Here is a 22,791-nt window from a genome sequence, read left to right as displayed (position 1 = left end):
ATTTTTTAAATGACTGATTTGAGTCATTACATGGATGAAATAAGCTGAGGGACTCAGACTGATGCCTCACACGAAGCTGGATAGATGCTTGCTACTGTTGTTATGACAACAACGATGATGATTAATGATACCTAATTGCTTTCCTGGGTTTCTGCCCTCGGTGAACTTCAGGTCTAGGTGAGACAGATTACCAACATCCCATCTTTTTATACCCTTCTTTGTGAAAAGGAAATTAAATCTGGTTCCATATTCTAACACCACCCCCCCATCCTGATACCATGTGGTTTTCTAAGAGAAAAGCCTAAAATACTTGTTCCCGCAATGATCAAAGTCAAGAACGTTGTGCAAATGAAGCTTGTTGCAGAAGAATTGTGTCAACCAAAGCAGGGAAGGGGGCAACAAATGCATTAATACTCCCACATTGGACGGAGCACTGTGGGTGAATTTTTAATGAGTAACCTTTTCCTTGCCCTCTAACAGAAAGATAACCTGCATTCAAATAATACAGGGCTAGTGAGTAGAATAAAAATCAGATTTCAACTGATTTTATTCTAGAGAACAGAACTCACACTAACAGGTAGAACTGATATAGAAACAGGTTTCAAATCAATGCAGAAGAAAAAGGCAGTTTAGAATTAGAATCTCCATTAACCAAATAGCCAGTGTTATGGTGTGTCCCAATTCTGAATGTTTTCAAGCAAAATCTAGATCATCACACCAAAACCAGCAGAGCTACACATACTAGCTGTGTTCCAGGCACTGTACTATGTGCTTTAGCTAGATCTTCTCTCTAACCTTCAAGGATGATTTATTATTATCCCTAAATTATATTCAAGAAAATGAAGACTCAGACTATACAAAGACATAAATGGCTACCAGTGGCTTGGCTGGTCCAAGTCACTACCATTTCTGGCCTGCCTTATCATATTTACCTTCTAACTAGTCTCCATGCTTTCACCCCTGCCCCTGTAGTGCATCCTCCACACAGCTGGCAGGGTGACTGTGATGGTTAATTTTACGTGTTAACTTGACTCGACCACGGGGTACCGGGGTATTTGGTTAAACCTTATTTCTAGGTGTACTGGGGAGGGTGTTCCCAGGTGAGATCAGCGTCTGAGCTGGTAGACTGAGTAGAGCAGATCCACCTGCCCCCACCCCTACCACGTGGATGGGCCTCATGTAATCAGTTGAGGGCCTGAATAGAACAAAACAGTGGAGGAAGGGAGAATTCACTCTCTCTGGTTGACTGCGTCTTCTCCTGCCCTCAGACCGGAACTTGTACCACTGGCTCTCCTCCTTCTCAGGCCTTCACACTCAGACTGGAACCACAGCTTTGGTTCTGCTGAGTCTCTAGCTTATCGTGGGTCAGGAGACCTCACCTCTGTAACTGCATAAGCCAATTCCTTATAATAAATCTAAGAGAAAACAGAATCCTAATAATAAACAGAACCAATAAAAGATATGTATGTATGTGTCTGTGTATATATGTATGTATATATACGCTCTTATATATATACACATACATACATATGTATATACATACCCATATGTAAGAGTGTGTATATATACACAAACATACATATCTTTTTTGGGTTTTGTTTCTCTGGAGAACGCTTACTAAGAGAGGGATCTATTTAAAACAACATTAGATCAAAAAAATAAAATAAAATAGGGAAAAAAAAAAACATTAGATCACATTACACTGTGGGTTAAAACCCTCCCAAGGCTTCTGTTCTCACATCAACTTACCGTCAAAATTCTTACCATAGCCTGCAAGGCCCTACCCACAAATACCACTGTCTCTCTGACCTCATGTCCTACTGCTCTCTACACACACACACATGCACTGGTCTCCTTGCTGTATTCAAACATATCAAGCACACTTTCAGCTTAGGACCTTTGCTTCCCTCTACCTAAAACTGTCTTCTCCCAGGCATCTATACAGTTTGTTCCCCATGTTCTTCAGGTCTCTGCTTAAATACAGTCATTCCTCTGTGTCCATGAGGTGGGTGGGTAGGTGGGTTGGTTCCACGACCCCTGGCAGATAACAAAATGCATGGTTGCTCGACTCCCTCATATAACATGGCCATGGCCCAGTACAGTCGGCCCTCCATATTCCTTGGTTCCACATCCACAGATACAGAGGGCTGACTATGACACCTCGTCGGTGAGACTTCCCTAACCATCTAACGTAGAATAGAAACCCCCTCTCCTTTAGCATTCCCTATCCCCCTCCCCCCACTTTGTTTTTCTTCAGAGCACATATCATCATCTGAAGTCTGCATTTACTTGTTAGTGTCTGTGTCTTGCACTAACCTGTGACCTTTTTGAAAACCAGACCTTGATCTGATTATTCACCACTGTATCTTCACCATCAAAACCATGCACGGCACAATAAATCTTTGTTGAGTAAATGAAGCCCAGACAACCAGATCTGAAACCTATTCTCTTAAATGTCAAGCCATCCTGGCATCCAGGAAAAGAACTTCTTTCACTAGGAGGGTAGGGCCACTAGATCTAAGGTCCCTTCCAATGCTAGGACTGTGATGCCATGACACCATCATTAGGGCCTTAAAAGTACGTTTCTCTTGCTGCTCTTTCCTCTGGCCACATTTTACCACTTTCCTTAAATAACTAAGTGGTAAGCATTAGGCAATGGATGAGATCATAGGTCCAGGAAGCCAGCTCCTCCTTGAGTCATCTCTAATCTATTTCTCATGCTGCTATAGTTTGCTCTTATTCCTCAGATGCTATCTGACCTGCAGTGGCTCAGTTGTCAGAGGAAAAAACAGAGTATCAAAACTTGGGGTTTTAAACCAGTGGCTTGACTGACAAACATAAAAGCCATCACAGTATTATCATTAAAACTCTAAACAAGCATAAGCAGCAAGTATATTGAGGTCATTTACAAATAAACACAAAGATAAATTCACCGACTCACCATTGATCATCCAAGATACGGGAAAGCATGAAACCGACCTTGCAAGCCAGTATATTTTAGTGCCAGAAACCAAGAGCAAGAGAGGGCTCTGAACTGGCAGAATTTACTTCTGTCTATTTAATATTACTAGAAGACATGGGAATTCAGGGAGCTGGAGATTTTAAAGCTTCAGGAACGGCTGGCAGGTCACATGACCAGAAGAGGGGAGGGAAAATTGTTCTATAACATTGCTGGAGTAAGTTGCCTCACTGTTTCCTGCAGTTCCACAGAGTTCTCAATAAAAGATACTTAAAATGATCCTAGACTAAACATATCAAGCCAGTAAATAATTACATTACTATATTCTTATCGGGGGTCAGAAGCTCTTAAATGGTAGCTCGAGACACTCTTCCAATTGAAATATTTTACATCCACCAGAAACGTGCTCATCTATTCACTTTCCACGTTGTATTGGTTTTTGTTTTTTTCCTGTAAGTCCTACTGCTAGATCTTCAGTTGAAACATCCAGCCATAAGACGCTCTTTGGACAAACCCAACAGAGAAATTTCTCTTTCTCAATCCTAACTGCTAGTCTGTGGGTGTCTCAGAATAGTAGTGAGTTAAAATCACCTATATAATCACCTCTTTATAAAAGGCTAGCGAGGAAGCGAGTCAAGTCTTTACAGGATTTCCTTCCTCTAAAATATTTTTGAAAAACAGGACAGCTCAGCATACTGACAACTGAGGAAAGAGAGGAATAGTAATGCTTACTTACTAGGGGCTTGGGACTGTGCTAGTTGCTGTACGGGGATTCTCATTTGATGCTTCCTACAACAATCTAAGATAGGTACTACCCCCCACTACCCTCCCTCCATCCTACAGCTGAGAAACTAAGTTGCACAGAAGCCAAAGACCTTGCCTAAAGTCATACATTAGTCAGTGAACAGCAAAGCCTGAAAATGAGCCTGGGTCTTCCTAGCTCTGTAGCTGTACTTTTAACCACCCTACGTGCAACTCTGGAAGGGAAGAATGGAGGTGGGGATAGAAAAATGACATTCTTTTCTCCTTATGCAGATACCGGTTAGAATCCAGGAAAAAACCACTGCAGGTTCTTTGCTTCATTTGAAAGTTACCAATCCGTATGGGTGCGCATATATGTTTGGATGTACTCAGAAACATACACACGTATGCACGCACACACACTGCAAATCTTCCCACACTGTAAATGTCTCCCAGGCCATATGTGGGCTTTGCTTAAAGGTCACCCAACAGGCCCCAAGGAAAAGAAGGGCTTGGTCTAAAAAGCTTTATATTTCCTCTCACTTTTTTAAACACTGGAAAATCCATTTGGCTCAGAGAAATGAATAGTAAAAGGAGTTCTAACTACTTAGAGCCAACAAAACGTAATGGAAAAAAGGCAAGAATATGGCTGGACTTTATTTTCTTTTTGCTCAGAACATCCTGTCTTTAATCTGGATGGTAAATAGGCCATGCCAACATACCAACACTTTTCAGGTGAAATTATCTAGGTTATGAAAACAAGCAACAACTGTGTTTTCATTATTCTTTAATTCATGGCTGATAGAAATAGCTTCCAAAATAAATCAGAGAGGCAAATATTGCTCACAAGGGAGCGACCCACAAATTTTCCCTCCTTTGATAACTGATTTTTGTTAATTTTTTTCCTTTCACTTGAATTATAATTGTGTGATATTATCTGAAAGAGTGTTGCAAAAGCTAGAAAAGCGGAATTTGAATTTTCATATTTGCATTATTTAAATCTGGGGGGAGGGCGGGGAGAGAGACTTTTTCCATATTATTAGTTAGTAGACTAACATCCCTGAGATATTTAATTTTCAAGTACAAGTAATTTTCCAACATGTCTCTCTGTAACCCCACAATATCAACTTCTTTGGCTCCAACACACACCTAATGATTCATGACTTCAGGCACGCTAGTGAGAGCTCCGCCCGTTTTTGTCCTGTAAATTTAGCTTCCCTTCCTTTATCCTATACTTTCATCTCTACGTTAAATCTGAGCAAAGAGTCTAACAGAAACCAACTTCCCAAATAGAACACGGTAAAGCTTCCTTTAACAAGAAACTAGATATATCGATGGATTATTTGAAGCTCCATCTGTCACATTCCTTTCTCTGAATGTCCTTTAAATCAAGAATTACCTCCCTGGAGGAAGTCAAAGCAGCATTCCTCCATGCACTGGTTGTGGGGAAATTAATAGGTATTCCACTAAAAAAAAAAAGGTAGCATTGGTCAAACGGAAATGCTTCTTCAGGAGAAGTTCAACAGGATCCCTTTGCTTTCTTCCTAACCACAAGATTTCAGTCTCTGAAATGCAAATATGCTCTACATGCCTCCAAGAGAAGAATAGAAAACATACCCGTTTCCAAGCTAATTTGACTCTGAAGCACTTTACTCAGGGATCATCTCTATTTCACAGAGCTTGAGGGACATGGAACACACTTCGGTGGGGGAACACTTACTCGAGGACCAGGTCTGAGCTGGCTAACAGCCAATGGTCAAGTCAGACACCGTCCATTCTGCTCTCCCCAAGCACATGGATCACACTGTTTCTTAGGGACAGGACCAGGACAGAAGGTATAAAAAGCTTCACTGAATTGCTGAAAATATACAAGTATATAGCACCATATCTAGCAGAAGCATTACATCTGGACATTCCCCTCATGAGAGAGGGAAGAGAGAACTATCTTACTTAGCAAAAACCATTTTAAATATATGGTATGTACAAAAAGGCTTTCCCAGCCAGTAACTGGAAGATGTCATCCAATCACATTTAAAACTGGGCATTAGTAGTATATGGCCTATTAAAAAATGTCACAGGTTTCTTTTCAACCTTGAAAACACAAAACATTTAATATCTTTCATTCAAATGTAAATCAAAATCTGGGGGGAATCAGACACATTTTTAACCGGTATTTTTAACTGGTTTTTAGCATGAGTACCCTCAGACACATTTGTTAACTGGTTTTTAAAAAGAAGAAATAAGAATGCTTAAAAAACAAGTTAGGACAGTGTTTCCGGTGAGTCTGGTATCAATAGGAAATTTACAGACACTAATGTAATCAAACACGTACAGCTTCCTGTTTTGGCAGATTACAGCAAATGGGGTATTGGGAAGCCAGGGAAGGTTAAATGTTTACAGCGATGAAAAGTTCCCAAATTGGAGGGATACCAAAAATACCAAGCCATTTGACTTTCTGCTTTTGAGTACTCCCAACAATGAAGAAGACTGAATCTAGATGCCAGAATAAACTAATTGTACTAACTCCTCCCCACAAACTGCTGCAGGAGAAATGAGAAGTTGTGCTGTCTTTAATTGGGAACTAAGAGCTGTGGAAACAATAATATGGCAGTGTCCGCAATCTGTGAATATGAAATACAGCCTTTGCTTGTGTCTGTTCTCTTTACCCAACGTTGACACTCAAATTTGAATTCTGCTCTTTGAGATATCACTGCAAAAAGTGAATTCCACATCCTGCTTTTAAACATCGGTAACCCTCAGACAGAAATTTCCACTTTGGCTTTAACCAAATGTTGCTTCTGACTCATTTGTTTCAAGGATTAGCAAGGGTCCGAAACCAAGGTGAGAAAGTCAGAGAAAACAGTTCTGAAGCACAGCACTCAGAAACAAAGCAAGACCGAAGGAAACTGAAGCTGCCCTGTGATGACAAGGCCATTTCCTCACTTCCTGTAAAGTAATACACGCTGACAAGATGAGGAAGAGCCAGCACAAACATCAGTTACTGAAGTCTCCTCCTGTCCACCCAACTATCACTGTAACGTCCTGGTCCCACACGCCTCCTGCTCTCCCTTCTTCCTAAGCCCCTATTACCCACTACTCTGTAACTTACCTATTTATTATGCTTATTGTTTATTACGTAACTCCTAAGAGCAAGGATCTCTGCTGGGTTTTGTTTCTTCAGGTTTTGAAAAATCCTAGTGCCTAGAACAATTCCCAGGACACACAGGCTGCTCACTAGATATCTGCTGAATGAAGGGATAAATGATACTGTTCTCTGCCATCTTTGGATCCTATAGTTCAAAACATAAGGAAAGGATTTTAGTCGCTTTCCTTTCAATCTAAAAATTATTCCAAGCCTTCTCTCTAACCTAATCTTCAATCCAAAAGAATTTAGGAAAATTGATATACACTAGCTAGAAAACGTGTCATGTTAGTTAACTTAGGAAAAAAAGAGACAGAGTAAAAGTTATTTCACCTTAACTTGCTGTTTTTTTTTTTTTTTAAGTATGCTTAGTAAAATGCCTTTTTATAAGTGATTCTAGTACTTCCTAAATGATTCCTTTCTCCTTACTCCCGTTGATTGAAGCACTGACCACTGTAACTAAACTGGTCAATTTCCTTCACAAGTCAGGGGTATTAAACCCACATTTGTCTGGTGATTATTTTACTTATTCTATAATAAATATTAACACTGCCCATACAAGGCCTACCAAACCAAAGATAAATGGTGACTATTATAATTTAGGCATCAGGCCCTCCCCTCTACCATGCTGCAATGCCCGGTACTTTTCCTAGCTGACTCTTAATCCATCCTTAGTTTAAAAGTGTAGCTGATTCAAACACACAGGAGAGAGGTAGGTACCATAAACAGAGGAAAGATCATTTGTTTCTGGACCTATGAATACAGGCCCAGCGTAGCTATATCTTGCTACTTTTTCACTGTTTCATAAAAATTTTATCAATTTGTTATTTGAAATTTCCCAACTGGGGATGCAAACAAAAATGTGTTGAGACCAGATGTGGCCCAAGGGTGTCAGTTTGCAATCTCTTGTTTTTTGGTTTTGGGTTTTTTTTTTTCTTCTTCATATCTTTATTGGAGTATAATTGCTTTACAATCAACCTCTTGTTTAAGGCCTCAGCTGAGAGAGCACTGCACCAGGCAGCCCCTTCCCACCCCTAACGTGGGTGAGGCACTCCTGCCGTATGCTACTTCTAGCCATCCCTGATTTCACCAAACTCCTGTATAGTTCCTTCAATGTGTCCATCTTTTCCAGGAGGCGTATCTTATTTATCTTTCTATTCCCAACATCAAGTGCCTAGCACATAGTAAGAGCTCAAAAAAATGCTTGAATAAATGAAAATTTGAACAAGACCATCTGGTTCACACTTATAGTAGTCCCTTTGAACCCATCAGTTTGTTTCCTATCTTTATTCTTCAACCAACCAACCTCAAGGGATGCATGCAATCAAGGTCACGGGCATTGATACCAAGCGCCAAACTAAAAGAGAAAAGCCCACCTCTGAAGATTTATAGGGTTATATTTATAATGAGGAATAAGCAGCATTCAGCATATTGTGAAAATAGAAAAAAAATTTACAAAGGAAATTCAACAAAGCGAAACAGTTGTATACCATGTGCTTTGTAGGAGATGAGCAAGTACATGAAAGAAAATTCAGTAAATTGCTACCTATTTCTCCATCATTCAAAACACCTGATAAGCTTCTTACAGGTGGTAGTTAACTAAGGCATGTTAAAAATGTCTATTTTGTTCCTTAGCTAGAGCTTTAAGAACAGAAAGACGCTGCTTATTCAACCACTAATTAAATTTCATACACGTTACACTCTACCTTAAACTCAGTAAATATCGGATTTACCATTCAAGAATTGGAATCATATCCAAATGTGGAATTGCTCTCCCAAGCAGAATCATACTGTAGCAAACTCTGGCTTCTCAGTAAGCCAGAGAAATATATCCTATACTTTTATAGTTCTTCCCTCTATTTTCTCCTGATGAAAGCCTCAAGGAAAACTTACAGCTGTGCAAAAGATGCACCGGCATTCCTGGAGCGTGGTCATCTTGTCCAGAGACTGTTCACACAGGCAGAGTTTGCAAGTGACGAGGGGGGCCAGAGCCAGGTCTCCAGGCGTGGGATTTTCGGCGGCAGTCATGGTGAGATAGTGGAGCCTACCAACTGAGCCCATCAGCCTGTCTTCAGTGTCCTTCAGTCTCCTCAGTCCCTACAGAAAGGCCCAAAGCAGAAAATATTATATCCATTGATATAGCTCTTGTTTAACCAACACATCTGGGCACCAGCAGGGCAAATCCTCACCCTCAATGATCTAAGCATACAGCAAATGCATTTCTGAGAACCATGGGCTAGAGAGCTTGCCACCTTGGCAACCTATTCCTAGAGTTTGGAAATGTAAGTGTCCTGACTCATATTAACTATGGAAATTAGAAGACCACTAGGAAGAAGCACACCATTTACGAATCGCATTGCTGTGATCAATTCAACAGATTCAAAAAATACTTAAAAACAGAATGTCACTCAAAAAGTTAAGCACAGAATTACCATATGATCCAGCAATCCCACGTCCGGGTGTACACCCAAAAGAGTTGAAAGCAGGGACTAAAACAGATACTTGCACTCCAACATTCATAGTAGCATTAATTCCCAACAGTCAAAAGGCGGGAACAACCCAAATGTCCATCAATGAATGAATGGATGAACAGAATGGGATATAAACATGCTGTGGCATACTATTCAGCCTTAGGAAGGAATGAAATTCTGACACATGCGATGGCACGGATGAACCTTGAAGACATTATGCTAAGTGAAGTAAGCCAGACATAAAAGGGCAAATATTGCATGATTCCATTTATATGAGGTACCTAGAGCAGTCCAATTTACAGAGACAGAAAGTAGAAAGGTGATTACCAAGAGCTGGAGGAAGGGCAAGTGGAGAGTTATCACTAACGGAGTACAGAGTTTCTGAGATGATGAAAAAGTTCTGGAAATGGAAAATGTGATGGTTGCACAACATTGTGAATGTACTTAATGCCACTGAATTACAGTTAAAATGGTTGAAATGAGTAATTTTGTTACGTATATTTTACTCCAATAAAAAAATTTCCAATAAGGTGTCAGTGTTAATTGTGTTCCTTCACATGTAGTATTTAATCTTTTGCAACCACAGTGATAATGTGTAGATGGATTGAGGTCCTGAGAAGTTAAGTAATCTCCCAAAGTTTTCAGAACTTAAACACGGAGGAGCAAAACTCAAATCTCCATCTTCCAAGGCCAAGTCCAGCACCTAGTCCATTACACCAGAACTGCCTCACAAATGGATACTATGTGGACAGATAGAGCAGGGGGAGAGAGAGATATGAGAAGAGGGAGGGAAAGAAAGGAGAGAGACATGAATTCCATGACTATGGTTATCATAAGATCACTGAAACTGCACAAAAATAAAATTTATCTCTATACATACCATATAGGAAAGGACATTTCTACACCGAAAAAATAAAAATTATAACTGAAGCCCTTCCATTAGATTGTTTTTATTCAGAATGTTTATAAAGAGGTAAAATAATTGTGAGAACAATTTCCCTACAGATCCATAGTTTATATCACATCAAGAAATTTCATGTTCTGATTAAATAAAAGCAAAATCCTTAAGTTCTTACTATTTTTTTTAAAATTTTATTTATTTATTATTTTTTGGGGGGTACACCAAGTTCAATCATCTGTTTTTATACAAATATCCCCGTATTCCCTCCCTTCCTTGACTCCCCCCCCTCGAGTCCCCCTCTTACTATTTTAATAGAGTATGGCCAATTCTAATAAATTTGGCTGTAGAAATAATTGTATCCTCTCCCTCCAGAAGAACCAAACTCTCTTCCTCCCAATTTTGGGCAAAAGAAATTATTTTACGTATTCAGCATTTGTTACATAGTCCCCCAGTGACTTAAGTCTCAACATATTACAGTACTAAAATATGGGAGGAAAAAACAGATTTGGATTAGAAAGAAAAAAATCTATGAGATCTATCTGTGTTAACTTTCTTAGTGTCATATCAGAAAGAGTCAACTGTTTCTAACTGTAGTCACCCGAAGTATTCAAGGTTCATCACCTACTCCTTGAGTAGTAGTAAAAGACTTGACCAAAAATAAATTGAATAGGAAGCTAACCAACAACTGGGTTCCAATATGACAGATATTTCTTGGGAAAAGACCAATACGGTTCCAGACACAGTGTTCTTATTCGATTAACTACTGATGATCCATCATCCAAGAGCAAATTAAATTCAAATCAACCTGCACATTAAATTCAGGATTTTGAAGTTTAAAAAAAAATTCCCTTTAGGGTCAATCAGGGGTAAAAGTGAATGATTTTACTTGTCCCCATTTCCCAGTTTATGCTTACACAACTATCACCTGTTTTCTTCTCCAAGACTCCCCCACTGGTAACACACATCATCTTATCAACAATGTCTTTTCATCTGTCTTTTCATCTCTATTTCCCCAACACTGCTCATATTCTGAATTCTCTTCCCCCTCAAAAAGAGGGATCCCAAGTCACACAACAAGAAGAACTAAGCCAGTAAATGCTTCCTGAGTAGGGAAGGTGGGAAATGACAGGCCAGAAACATCCCACACCACAAATGCCAATTACACTAACAGCCCGTGTGGAGGAAGCTGTTGAGAATAGATAATTCCTGCTCTCCCAACCTAGCAAGAGAGCTAGGTGTTCTTCAGGAAAGTCTCACATTTATTTCTCACAGTCTCAACCCATTTTTTAGAAGGAGCCATATAACAGGCTGATGTACTCAAACAACGAAGACATAATGGGGTACCTCTTAGAAGGTTATCTCTTCAAAATTGTCTTCTTTTGAAGGCAGGCTGAGAAGTGTGAATCAAGGACATCTGAAACATAATCTGGTTTCTTGCCATATACTTAAGTTTTTACTCCTTAGTTTGTGAGTTACATGCCTACGGGCTATGAAATCAAAGTTGTAAAAATAAAAAAATTTCCATCTCCTGCCCCTTTATTATTGTTTTCTGGTGCGTGCTAAAAGCACTTAACATAAGATCTACCCTTGGCAAATTTTTAAGTATACAATACAGTATTGTTAACCGTAGATATTATGCAGTTTCGTAGGTATATACTTATTTCCTAACTCATCAAGTTATATACATTAAATACATACAGTTTTGGGTCCATCCATTATACCTCAATAAAGTGGCTTAAAATTTATATATATAAAATTTTAAAAATATATAATATATATAATTTTTTATAATATAAAAACTTTTTACAAAGCAGAGACTGATTTTGTTTTAAAAAATTCCAAGCATTCCAATCAAGGCAGAACTTGTGACTGAGACAGAGGAAAGAAGTCACATATTTCATCTCTTTGAGATGTGAACAATTCAAAATCATTCTTCAAAAAGAAGTGATTTATTCTTCTATGTACAATAACCCCAGTTCCCCAAAGTGAGGGTTTCAAATATTTTTAAAGCAATGGAATTTTATAGAAACAAAATCTTAAGTACACCACCACTGGATAAAAGAGATAAGGTAGACTAGCGCTGGCTGAGACAATATAGGGAGACCCCAGCCAGGTGCCCTTGACCTTTCCCTCAGCAGCTTCCCAGACACCATCACGGAAGCTGAAAGCTTCACCATGCATGGTTTGAAAATCTGCCCTTTGGTTTTCACTCTCGGCAAAATCAATAATGCATGTTTTAGAAATGAGTGATACACAGTGAGCACATCACAGGAAAAGAATATCAAACAAGAAATCTTTTCACCATTGATCCATTAGAAATTGAGCTCTTCAAGCAATGATCAGGAGAATCCCGAAGTCCTCTAGATGAATTTCCCCCACACTTCAGATATTTGTGAATGGCTCCAAGGTGTCCTAGTGTTTCTTCATTTTTCTCTTATTAAGATTCACTGGCCTCCACAACATGAAACCACCACTAGTAGAACTCACCCCGCCCACCCCCGCTCCCCCATAAACTACTAAACTAACCGGCATGAAGCACAGAGGTGGTAGCCAGAGGACGACTGACCCTCTCATGGAACCACATCCTCATAGGTACACTAAAAATACACACACTCTCCTCCAGGCTTCCAGAAAAGTCTTCCTTCCAAAGAGCCAGGAACTCATTCTTACTGGCTTGCTCAACTTGTTTTGCCTCATACCTTGCATTTTACCTCAAATAAGAAAGTGACTTGAACATTCCACCCTCTTGCTTGATTTAAAACAGTAACAATTATAATTACTTTTACAGTTAGTACAAGTGTGACTGAGCCTCTTACTGAATGTCAAGAACTCAATGGGAAAAGAATGTTGCTAGAGAATGTAAGAGCCATGTTAGGAAGAAGAAAAACCTGACAAGCTGACTTCAAGTTCAAATGTTCTGAAGTCAGTGGCAGGGTTGAGGGTGGAGTGGTGAGGGCAGGCTTCACCCAGATTGTAGAAGTCTCATTTGCTTAACTATAAGTAACTACATAGCAGGACAGATTGGCTGGGGCATGCAAGGAAGGAAAGCCACTCTAAAGCACCTGATTTTGCACTAAATTACCAGGAAAAGGGAATCAGCCGCTCTGCCTACTCCCTGAGCGTCTCTTGCCCTACAAAGTGTTCATTATATGAGAAGCAACTACCTTCTGATAGGAAAGAACAGGAAAGTCACTTTTTCCCTCTTGTGTTTTCATTAGAATTGCCAAAGAAAGGAATGCTTCAGAAACTGCTGGAAAGCTCAGGATGTATAAGGAATTTTCATATTCTGCTGGCGGCCTGAAAAAGCAATCTGCTCCAAAAATACAGTGAGTGAGGGAGCCAACATTTAAAGTACTTTTAACTAATGTAGTTTATGTCTATTTCACTACCCAAAATCATAGCTGTTATTCCACTGCACAAAAAGATAACATGATTACAGAGGATAATGTTTTCCTAGGACACTTGTCTAGTTATTTAGGAATTTTTACATCATCTACAAAAACTTTAAGATTTAGATAAATTGGTAAAGTACGATTAAAGGGACTAAGAGAAAAAGGAAGCTAACACTATGAAACAGCTGGACGTTACTGATGTAATAGGAATATTAATTTATGTAAAAATCCAGTTGATCTGTGGTGAGGGGTCTTAATTCCAGGCCATGCTATGAATGTCTAAGAGTTACTCAAGAACAAGGGACAAAACAGAAGAAAAGACACATGAAATGTTCTCAAAATGTTTACATGCCCATGCAAGACACTGAGTCATCCTGAGAAGTAGGGAGCTAACAAAGGGAAGTGTTTTCAGGAAGGGTAGGTGGTGGGGAAGGCAGGGCTGAAGTGCTGCCTGTATGATGGAGAGAGATCCTCAGGAAGCCAATACTCTAGCAGAGTTAGAAAGAAAAAAGGGTCCCATCTCTGCCTTGTTAGAAAAGCCCTCCCCATATCGACGAAGACTGACATGTCAGGCAACCAGCTCAACACATCTGAAAATTAGCATTGTGTTGACCCTGGCACTTCTGCCCAGTGCAATGATTTATTTCACTGCTGGTTCACGTTCTAAACAAAAGCTATTAGTGACTCGAATGGTACTGACTGAACCTAATAAAGTGCTGACCATCATCAGCTGTTAGCCATTTGCTGAAATTCTACCCTAAATACAGTCTGGAATGGAAGGTAGACCAGCTGGCTGGTAGAGTAGCAAGGGCTATGGACACTGGTGGTGAGTGAGGCAAGGAATTATGCAGACCTCCTTACTGGCTAGTGCTGTGGTTCTACTCCCGTTTTACATCCTTGATCCACTCTCCAGCCATTCAAGGACTAGATGCACCAGTGCACAACCAGTAACATCAGAGAAACAGTTCTAATACTTTTAGAGAGAGTAAGAACAAATGGGAACACAGGCAGCCTCACTAGTAATCACAGAAATGCAATTACTCAAGTATATTTTATACCTATTTGTTTTTTAAATAATGCTTAAGGCCAATGACTAGATACATAGCATCACACAAAAGATACTTTATCATTATTTGAAAACAATAAAATAGACTAGAAACTATTCTGTAGTAGTTGTCCCTAGATATCCGTGGAGGAGTGGTTCCAGGGCCCCTGGCAGATACCAAAATCCTCAGGTGCTCAAATCCCTTATATAAAACAGCCTAGTACAGTCGGCCTCTGCACCTGCAGCTTCCACATCCACAGATTTCACCAACCACGACCAATACAAAGGGCTGACTGTATAAAAAGGGCTGACTGTACCAAAAAAAACCAAGAAATGCTTAATTCTTAGAGATAATGGAGGTAAATATTCATGTACTCAGGCTTTGTGAGCTGGTAGCATTGTTGCAAAACACTGTTTATCACTATGATAGGAAAGGGAATTTCTGTTTTCTTCCCCACTGCTTCACAGCTTCATTCAGGGGAAATCAAGACATGAAAAAATATTCAGTCTAAAATTCTTTAGTTTTAACATCTTTGTCTTGACAGGTTCCAGGATGACAATAAGATGATAATTTTGTAACCTGGAGACCCAGTTTCTTCTAAAAATGGAACTGAGGACTTCCCTGGTGGTGCAGTGGTTAAGAATCCACCTGCCAATGCAGGAGACATAGGTTCGAGCCCTGGTCCAGGAAGATCCCACATGCTGCAGAGCAACTAAGCCCAGGCACCACAACTACTGAGCCTGTACTCTAGAGCCTGTGAGCCACAACTACTGAGCCCATGTGCCACAACTACTAAAGCACTCACACCCAGAGCCCATGCTCTGCAATAAGAGAAGCCATCACAATCAGAAGCCAGCACATCACATCAAAGAGTAGCCCCTGCTCGCCACAACTAGAGAAAGCCCGTGCACGGCAATGAAGACCCAACACAGCCAACAAATAAATAAGTAAATTTATTTTTTAAAAAAGGAACTGATATACAAATATATCTCTATTAATTTTTTTGTGGGTGAAAAGGGCAGACACTCCCTTAGGAGGGGAATCTGGAATATTATCAAAAACCGTTTTCTAGTCAGTCTCTTTGCTATTTGAAATTATGTAATGAATAAAGTCCATTATTTTAATGTCTATTTTTTCTAACTTTATTGAGACATAATTGATGCAAAAAACTGTGTAAGTTTAAGATATACAACATAATGATTTGATATATATTTTGTGAAATGATTAGCATAATAAGGTTACTTAACATTTCTATGACCTCAGTTATTTTTTTAAGATGAGAATAATCAGATCTAATTTTTATATTTTTTTCCTACAAAACATATAGGAGAAATATATGGAAAGAGATATGAGATCATGACCAACAAAGTACATGATATTGTGATAAGCTAACTCTAAACCTTATAGAGTACAGGGCATCTGGGATATTAAGTTTCAACATTTGCAAAATGCCTATCCCTCTTCTAAAAAGTGCATTTCTTTTCCTTGCCTTCTTTCCATGTTCTCATTACCACTACAAGGTAAGTAAGGCCCAAGAGGCAGAAATCCATTCCCAGCTTTTCTAACAATAAAAATTTATCAGAGAAGGTAGGAGTGAATATGAGAATAACAGCTCAATGATATTTTTGGCATTGTAATTTCACATTCATCATTGTAGGTCCCTCCTCAACACCATCGCGGTGCCCTGCCCACGTCGTTTTTAATCAGTGGTTCCCTTGCCTCCCACAATTATTCTTAGAGCCCTGCTGAATAACTGCCTTCCCCCTGCCTGGCATAACAACAAAGCTCAGAAGCAGGAAGGAACGCCACTTAAAGGCAGGTCAGACAATGATGTAATTAACAGATCAAGGAGAAGTGTTATTTCAGAAAGCCCCATAGAGCAAGATAGGCTGATTTCCCAAGTCATGACATTACCAAGAAACTACAGTTGCTAAAGAACAAATATCTAAATCAAAATGTTTTCTGCAAATGAATAAAAGCATGCGTAAATATCACCCTCTCCTGTGAAAGTTAAAAGTTTTATATGGACATTTTATAGACACAAATTTAAAACCAGTTTGGGAAAAGAATGCCTCCAACCCACACTAAGCAAGGTGCAGGGTGTGTATTTTTGTACATCTTTGCCAAATTAGTTTCTCAGGGAATCAAATGCAGGAAAAGGCAAAATGCAGGAAATAAGGTCAAGCCACAAAGAATCGAATTCCACACTTACAAAGAGTAAACTAGTTGAGGAGATGTCAACAGACAGTTTTATATAATCATACACAGGACAATTTGTGGGTTTATAGCTTCAGTCACAAGTCCAACTAAAAAGAAACGAGATAGTCTTGTTTTACAAGAAAGACAAAGAACCAGTTGACTTAAGGTCTTCTGAGACTCAAACTCATGACTGCAGAGGAATTAGAAACCAATGAGACACAGCTTTCAAAGCATGTTCTTTAATAGCTACCACAAGCCATGTGATCAGAAGTATCCCCAGCTATGAATAAGAGAAGCATATTTCACTTAGACTGTTATGTTTTCAATTCAAGGAAGGGATCCAATCACAGATGAGAATTTTCTCATTCCATGTTGCACAAGTATTGATCACTTTCACTCTTTAATATCTAGCTTTCCATTTTTTAATAACTACTATAGCATGATGAATTGGGTTTAGATATACTCATCAACCAAGTAAAGAGCAAATGCCAATGTTAATAAAAATAAGACATTAGTACAAGATCACCCACATATGCCTAAATGTGAAAAAAAAGGATTTAAAATTAAAGTAATTAAATAAATTAACTTAGGTGCTCCTGTGCCTCTTCAAATTACTTAACGCTCAGATGATACCAGGGAAACATCATCCAAAAAAACACAAAAAAATAAAAACATAACTGAGATGACAAACATCAAAGTATTTTTCATTCACAAGTAAAACAACATGAGTAAAAATTACCATCCTAGGGACTTCCCTGGTAGTCCTGTGGTTAAAACTCCATACTCCCACTGCAGGGGGGGCACAGGTTCTACCCCTGGTCAGGGAACTAAGATCCGCATAATGAGGGGAGTGGCCAAAAAAAATTATCATTCTAGTCTAAAGTCACTTCCAAGATTACTCAAATTCCTTCAGGACAGAGGCTACATTTTATACATCTTTATATCCTCAACCTCTAGTCACTCACTACCACAGTAGATAACTTCTCCAATGCACATGGAGGAGAGAAAACATTCAGGGCCTGAGTCTCATCTGTATTCACTTCTAGAAATTCAAAGCTTAAAATATTGATAATTTGTTGTAGCTAAGACACTTCAATAAATGTGGGCAGGCATCCCTGAAAAAAAAGTCTCAATACTTAAGAGCAGTGGCTGCAGATACTTGCTTCCCAAAGCTCAGCTTGGCCCACTTCCCATCTCCAAAATAATCAGTTGCACAAAGTTGGTTTAGTCCCCAAACTGTCTGGACTTTGTTCCTCTACTAACATCTGGGTTCAGCATGATTGCTGACCTCTACCTCAAACTAGAGATTTCAAACACTAAGAATCTCACTCAACAAGAAAGAATATCAGAAGTCAAGGCCAGGGGAAACACAGAAGCCAGGACTAGCAGAAACAGTACAGAGCAATGATTCTGATGTCCTAAACGTTCCTAAACATCGAAAATATTGAAACAACTCTTCAAAAAGGAAAACTTAAATATAAATTTCTCAGATTAAAATATTTGTATTATTGAAGATACAGATAGTTTCCAGAAAGCTAAATAGTCTTACTACATAAATAAAATGAGCTTTCTCCTTCTGATAGAGCATACTTTCCTTTCTGCTGTAGGGTTTGGCTCTGAAAACCTGGATCATAATCTGGAAGACCCAAAAACTAATTATTATGTTTAAAAAAAGACATGTCTTAAACTGACCTAGTTTGGAAGCCTGGATGCCTTTAAGTTGCCAATGAACTGAAACCATTCATGAGAATGGGGCTTTTGAATGCTGAGAATGTTCTTCGGGGCTCAGCACAAAGATATTTGGCATAGATGACTGTAAATATTTGTAAAACTCTGGGTAAATGGACAGTGTTTGACCACATTCAGAACTCACGTCCAGCACAGTACTGTAGAAGCAAGTTATCTAGGGTGATTGGTTTGGGGGGGGGGCCTAGGGGGGAGGGGTGATTTTTTTTTCCTGTTTGTTTTAAATAAAAAGCCAAGCAATTCTATTTTGCTACTTGATATCTTTTTACATTTTCCATACCTTGAATTTGTTTACTCATCAAGAGAGTTCCAATTAGGCAGAGGCTACTTTTTGAAACAATTTATTTTCTTTCCCACTTTTCTGCCTTTATGCCCACACACAAAGTATAAAATTCCAGTTACAGGTGTGCAAAAGGAAGGCAGGAGTTTCATGCAAATGCAGTCTGGGGTTTCCTAACACAATTCTCTCCATGTGGCCCTGTGGATCTGCTAGAGATATCTTTCTTTTTCTCCCTCTCTCTCCTCCCCAAGATAGCTTCAGAAACACTGAAGGTACTGTTACCCATGAAAAGGACTAGGATTGAAAAGGGAGAAGAGAGGAAGGAGAAGGAGGGACCAGCAGAGGAATTAGATGTGAAAGGGACTGGGGACCAAGAGGCTCATCTCAGTGAAAGCTACAGCAGCCAGATACTTTAATCAGCCAGCAACTCAGTGAAGACTGGCTGGGTTCCTTTTGCCTCTTACCCACACCCTAAAACCTGACTCATCTCAAAGTTCATTTATTTTGCTTCTGGGCCTAGACACCCCCAATTGGCTGCTTCAGAAATGTTAGATACATTGTTCTTTAATTCATAGTTCAAATAAACCTCCAGAGATGCCAAATCAGAAGAACACTGCTAGTCCTACTGCGATCCCCAGCTAATGTTTTGATAAGATACGTGTGGCAGGAAGAAGTAAGAAAGTGAGACTATAGGGCAAGCATGCAGACAGAGAACATTTTTCCAGAAAGGGGAAATGATTTCTGAGAAATCCGAGTGTGAGAAGTACATGCTTCAGGAGTAGACTTACAGCAGAATGCCTGAAACTAATAAGAAAAACAAAAGGTACCCTGGAAGAGCTAAGCTAAAGATACCTTTTCTCTGCTGATACAGGAATCAGTTTCATTTTAACTTAAACTTGAGAACAGCAGTATAAGATCAGTTTCACCCCGTTTTATCAGCAATTACACAACAAAATAACCAGCATAATATATGACCAAGATTCCACTAACATAACATCTTATCCATATCCAGGTATGTCAACGTATCATTGTGTACTTCCAAATAGCAGAAGGTAAACATCTGAGATTATACCAACTTTGGTCTCTGCTGAAGACACTGGGAGGTTTGATTTAATCTTGAATTTTACAATACATTCTGTAGAAACTGTTTTATTGAAAATTAAACTCGTTTCTTTTTACCTCTACAAAGATACCTGGTTTTTTAAGTTAACAGGTGTTTCAGGCATTCAGAATGCATGCAGTTCTGTACGGTTTAAGCACTGGAGGCAGAAAATGAAGCTAACAACCGTGGTATCAGAGTTAGTCTCCCGTCCTTTTTTCTTTTCTTAGCCCAACCCCACAGCTGTCTTGCAGTGCCTGGTGCGTTTAAAAAGCTCGCTAAACCTACCTGGAGGGAGAGCTACGTTCCTCCCGGCCGCCGGGCTTCTCAGCAGCCTCCCTCGCGCGCACCGCCAGCCGGGGCTGCTCGCACGCTGGGGACGAGGAGCTGTTGCATTCTCTCCCTCTTCCTCCGAGCTCCGCGGCTGACAGCTCTGCACTCTGCAGGACTGCAACAGGGCTCGGGCTCCCAGACCTATTGGGCTGGAGGAGGAGGAGTACCTACAGCCGCCTCCTGCCTCGGGGCGCAGCTGCGATGCCCGGGAACCTTGCAGAGCGTGGGGCTCAGCACGCCAGCAGCAGCGCCGGGAGCCGCGCGGTTATTTATACAGGAAGCTCAGGCGCGGCACTTCCTACTTCCCATCTGGGTCGCACTTCAACTGCAGGTGATGGTCTTAACCCTGTCTGAATCCGGCTGCTAGCGCGCCCAAGCCGTCCAGCCCTCCTGCGCAGGACCTCTCTCTTGTCCTTCTGGGACGGCTGCTGCAGAAATCCCGAGCAGGGTGACCAGCCACAGTCCCTGGGTGTCCTTTCCCTCTGCCCCGACAGGGACACTTCGCCTACTGGCTCTCAGAACTCGCTGCTTCTCTGTACGCGTTCTTCCAGGACAACTGCCTCCCTCCTTCCCAGCTCTTTAAGTCTCTTGCTTCTACTTCTACTCCCTCCTTCCCAGCTCTTTAAGTCTCTTGCTTCTACTTCTAATAACCCAGGGTTGCCTTCCCACCTCGCCAGAAAACTGTTTCTGTAGAAACACTTCCCGTGCGCATCTCATCCAAAACACCTTGTACCTGATTTGTCCTTTCGCATCTAAAGATAGTTAGAACGCAGGCAAATCAAATCAGGACAGTCAGTTTACCCGCACACTTTTATGAAACAATGGTTTTGCTGGAAGTACTTAGTCAACAAATTATGTGAGGAACTGCTTAGTAACCTAACAGGTTGCACTCCAGCTAAAGAAAATGTAACGAGGTAATTCAGGAGCTGTGGGGTACTAGGATGTGCCCTCCTCACTCCGAAACCTCAGACACTTAGCTTATGTGATATTTATAACAGATTACATACCTACTCACTCCCCACACTCCCCATAGGTCACAGTCACAGTCCCAAATCTGGTGAAAGCTGCAATTTAGAAATGTCGCTGCTCCCATATGGAATCTTTCTGAGCTCCCTCGGCACCCTCACTCTACTTTTGCAACCACAGTCAGGAATGTGCTTCCTAAAAGGAAGGGACTCACAGCCCTTTGTGGAAGAAATCCGAGCGTGCCAGTGAAGTATCGGCCGTAGGCACTGCGCCAAAGGACACAAGCAAACTGCTCGTCGGCTCTCCGAGTTGAAGAAAACGTCGAGGTGAAAGCCAAGTGCAGAAGAACGCAGTGTATCTCTGTGTATGATGGCAGGACAGGCAGGAGGATCAGTCCACTAGTGGGGGAGGAAGGGAGGAGGACAAGGGAGATGAGAAGGTAAGAGAACATACAGTGGAGACCCAAAATAATAGGACTGAAGGATAGTTGAGCTTGGAAAGTCTCTCTAGCTAATTTAGTCCAAACACCTAACTTTAACAATGAGGAAACTAACGTCCAGGGAGATTTAAGTGGTAGGCTTGAACCACATAGGGGCAGAGCTGGAACAAGACCTAAATCTGTGTTAGAATGAAAACGGTATTTGTTAATGAAAACCACCCCACGATGTCTAACTTCAAATTTAGCAGTGGCTTAGGTTCTGGGATAATCAATTTCAAGGGATTTTCTTGGTGTAGTGACCATTATTGATGTACAGGAATCCGGAAAGATAAACAAAGCACCCTCTAAGAGGTTACTTTATCCATCAGTGTCAATATAAAACTTTGGGGCCCTAAACCAAAGTTCAACAGAATCTACTTTTCAATAGCCATGCAATTAAGTTATAATCTCTTAGAATCTCTTGTCAACAGGATAAGGGAAGAAGCTACTGCTAATATGAATGAAAACATGGGTGAAGCAATAATCATGCTTCCTGCTGCTGCAAATGGCAGATGGAAGGAAAAACTATACTGTATAATTAAATAATATTGACACCGATTATTTTCAAGTTCATAAAATCTGCATTCAAATTTTAGTAGGACATAATAAACATGTAGAACACTATAGCATTATGTTAACAAGTCTTTCAGATCTGGAATAAAATACCTAAGAATAAATTTAACCAAGAAGGTGAAAGATCTGAATACTGAAACCACAAGACACTGATATAGAAATTGAAAAAAAAACATAAATAAATGGAAAGACATTCCATGCTCATGCACTAGAAGAATTAATGTTGTTAGGATGTACACCCTACCCAAAGCAATCTACAAATTCAATGCAATCTTATCAAAATTTCAATGGCATTTTTCACAGAAATAGAACAAACAATCCCAAAATGTGTATGGAACCACAAAAGACCCCAGACAGCCAGAGCAATCTTGTGAAAGAACAAAGCTGGAGGAATCACACTATCTGATTTCAAACTACATTACAAAGCTATAGTAATCAAAACTCTTTCAGATCTGCCTAACAAAT

At 40.1% G+C, this 22,791-nt stretch overlaps 1 protein-coding gene across 1 annotated transcript in view; it reads right to left on the bottom strand.

Moving 5' to 3' along the window:
* Positions 1-21,350, bottom strand: part of RNF144B (ring finger protein 144B) — a 76,719-nt gene extending 55,369 nt beyond the window's left edge. Inside the window, exons 1-2 of the mRNA XM_057698827.1 lie at positions 20,265-21,350; positions 8,736-8,939 (exon numbers count right to left, since the gene is read on the bottom strand). Coding sequence (XP_057554810.1) covers positions 8,736-8,903 — 168 coding nt within the window. The 5' untranslated portion in view covers positions 8,904-8,939; positions 20,265-21,350. The remainder of the gene's footprint in view (positions 1-8,735; positions 8,940-20,264) is intronic.
* Positions 21,351-22,791: the final 1,441 nt, after the last annotated feature.

The sequence above is a fragment of the Hippopotamus amphibius genome, chromosome 11, assembly GCF_030028045.1.
Source record: "Hippopotamus amphibius kiboko isolate mHipAmp2 chromosome 11, mHipAmp2.hap2, whole genome shotgun sequence".
Taxonomy (NCBI): Eukaryota; Metazoa; Chordata; class Mammalia; order Artiodactyla; family Hippopotamidae; genus Hippopotamus; species Hippopotamus amphibius.
This window is presented reverse-complemented; position numbering and strand designations above follow the sequence as displayed.